Raw genomic sequence first — 2,444 nt, forward strand, 5'->3', positions numbered from 1 at the left:
AATGAGCTCCCGGATAACATCAGGGCCCTGCAGGACCTTCTACACTTCCACAGGGCCTGCAAAATGGAGCTCTTCCACCGGGCTTTCGATTAGGAGCTGCCACTGTGGGCCACTGGCGAATGCGCCTCTGACAAATGCGCCGTCGGAATACATCTCGGCCCGCATGAAACATCGGTTGGTTAATTGCCTCTGTTTGTACATTGTATGCCATCATCATCATCAGTACTGTTCAACTGCTTAGGCAGTTGTATTTATACTCTATTGTATTTTAATGTATTTATTGTCTTAGTGTTTTTAATGTTGTTAGCCGCCTTGAGCTAGTTCTGTGGCAAGGCAGGATACAAATTGAAATAATAAATAAATAAAAGTGGGGAAAGCTGTTTCAGGCCCACAGTGTACAGCATCAAAAGGTGCATTAGAGATGGGGGGAAGGTGTGTGTGTATATGTAATAGTGCACTCACTGTTCTAAATCTATTGAAGTCAACAGAGCTGTAAAAAAAATCCTAAGATTTAAAAGTTTACCAGGCTAAAGTGTGTGTGTGTATGTATACCTGCATCTGAACTTTCTTCTTTCAAGTAGGAGGCTCATAGATGAAAACAATACAGTGAAAGAAGATTAAGGTAAACCTGACACTTTTAAAAGCAGGGGTTTCCACGCCAGCATTATGTCAATCCCGCCTCTCCATTTCCAGAACTACCAGGGCAGCTGTAATTTATTAACACAGAAATCCCATTGAGTTCAATCAGATTTACCCCAGGACCACAAATTAGAACCCACAGTAGTCCCAAAGAGATTATGACAGAGAAAACAATTTTTGGATATCCATCACACACAAAAAATCACAATCTTGTAACTACTTAAGTAACCAATGTGATGAAGAAGCAATAAGAGAAGTCCTCTTATACTTTTGCACCTATCTATTACCACGGAGCAGAGAAATGGTACTTCCCATTCCACAAGAGACTATGCAGGTTTCCTTGGGAGGATTTGATCAAAATCTAACCCAACACACTTGTGTTTTGAAATTATTCTAAATAAACTCTGGCGGTCTTACTTCTGAGCAAATAATCATCTAGGAGGACTGACTGATCTACAACCCTCGTTTGGGAGTAGAACCCAAGTAATCGGATTTACTATCGACCACATGGGGCACATAGTCAAGCTTCAAGTGGCCCTAAAGGCGCACCCAAAGCCGGTTGAGATGCAATTATTGTATAAAAACACTCTAGAAACAGGATGAATAAAAATAGGGGGCGGGGGAGAGGCGAAACTGCAGTTCCACGGTGGACGTTCGCAGACAGACCAGCCAAATCCACCCTTCTCCCTCCCCGCTACCTGTCGCGCAGATCTCCGCAGCCGAGACCCAGCGGGGTCATTTCGGCCTGCTTCACGGCCACTCCACGGCAGGACTTGACCGGGTAAATAAAGAGCCCCGACACCGTCCCCACCCGCACCAAGCCTCGATTAGTTCGCCGCCGCCGCCGCCAAGCCGTGGCGACCCCTAGCGCAGCCACCAGGGCCAAGGCGGAGGCGAGGAACCAGACGGAGCGGGCACTGGGCCGAGGGAGGAGGCCGGAGTCACCCATGGCCTCTGCAGCTCCAACAACAGCCAGCATGCAAAAGGCGCGCCGGGCGGGAGGGGGGCGTTATAATAGCAGCAGGCGGCTCCCCTGGTGGTGGGGACGGGCTTTCTGGCACTCTTTCGCTGCTGGGCAGCAGGCGCCGCTCAGCTGCCTCCCCACTTGCCTCCGCGAAAGCGCCGGGCGGAATGTTGCGCGCGGGTTGCCGGCAGAGGGCGATGTCAGAGAGGGCGTGTGAACTACGGCCCAAGCTGGACCAGATTCAGGATGTACGGCGGCAACTTTTATTTTGAACTCCAGTTCAAACGTCTAGACGAGGTTTCGAAGTCCTCGTAACTCTTCAGGCTGGATACTCAGCACTGAAAGGAGGAGGTGATAGAAAAACTCGAAAGTTTGTAGCTCACATATAGAGTACAGAGCTGCGGTGGCTCAAGTGGTTAAGACGCTGAACTGCAGGCTGTGGAAGGTCAGTAGTTCAGCAGTTCATGGAGTGAGCTCCCATCTCTAGTTCCAGCTCCTGCCAACCTAGCAGTTCGAAAGCAAGAAATTGCAAGTAGCCTTGGCGTTTAGTCATGCCGGCCACATGACCACGGAAACGTCTTCGGACAGCGCTGGCTCTTCGGCTTTGAAACAAGGATGAGCACCGCAACCCTAGAGTCGGATTCGACTGGCTTTCGAGCAAGGGAACCTTTACCTTTACTTTTTTACAGCCCAGCCTTGCCAATCTCCAGGTGGTGGCTGGAGATCTCCTGTAATTACAACTGATCTCCAGACTACAGAGATCGCTTCCCTTGGAAAAAATGGTTGCTCTGGGAGGTAGACTCAATATCATTATACTCTGCTGAGGTCCCCCCTTTCCCTA

The 2,444-nt window shown here is 49.5% G+C and overlaps 1 protein-coding gene across 1 annotated transcript in view; it reads right to left on the reverse strand.

Moving 5' to 3' along the window:
* The window catches only part of LOC107122321 (mitochondrial amidoxime reducing component 2-like), a 13,317-nt gene extending 11,714 nt beyond the window's left edge, over positions 1-1,603 (reverse strand). The window contains exon 1 of the mRNA XM_015425379.1: positions 1,338-1,603. Within this exon, the coding sequence (XP_015280865.1) occupies positions 1,338-1,588 (251 nt within the window). The 5' untranslated portion in view covers positions 1,589-1,603. The remainder of the gene's footprint in view (positions 1-1,337) is intronic.
* Between the last annotated feature and the right edge of the window lie 841 nt (positions 1,604-2,444).

Source organism: Gekko japonicus, unplaced genomic scaffold (assembly GCF_001447785.1).
Source record: "Gekko japonicus isolate JY-2015 unplaced genomic scaffold, Gekko_japonicus_V1.1 scaffold153, whole genome shotgun sequence".
In the NCBI taxonomy this organism is placed as follows: domain Eukaryota; kingdom Metazoa; phylum Chordata; class Lepidosauria; order Squamata; family Gekkonidae; genus Gekko; species Gekko japonicus.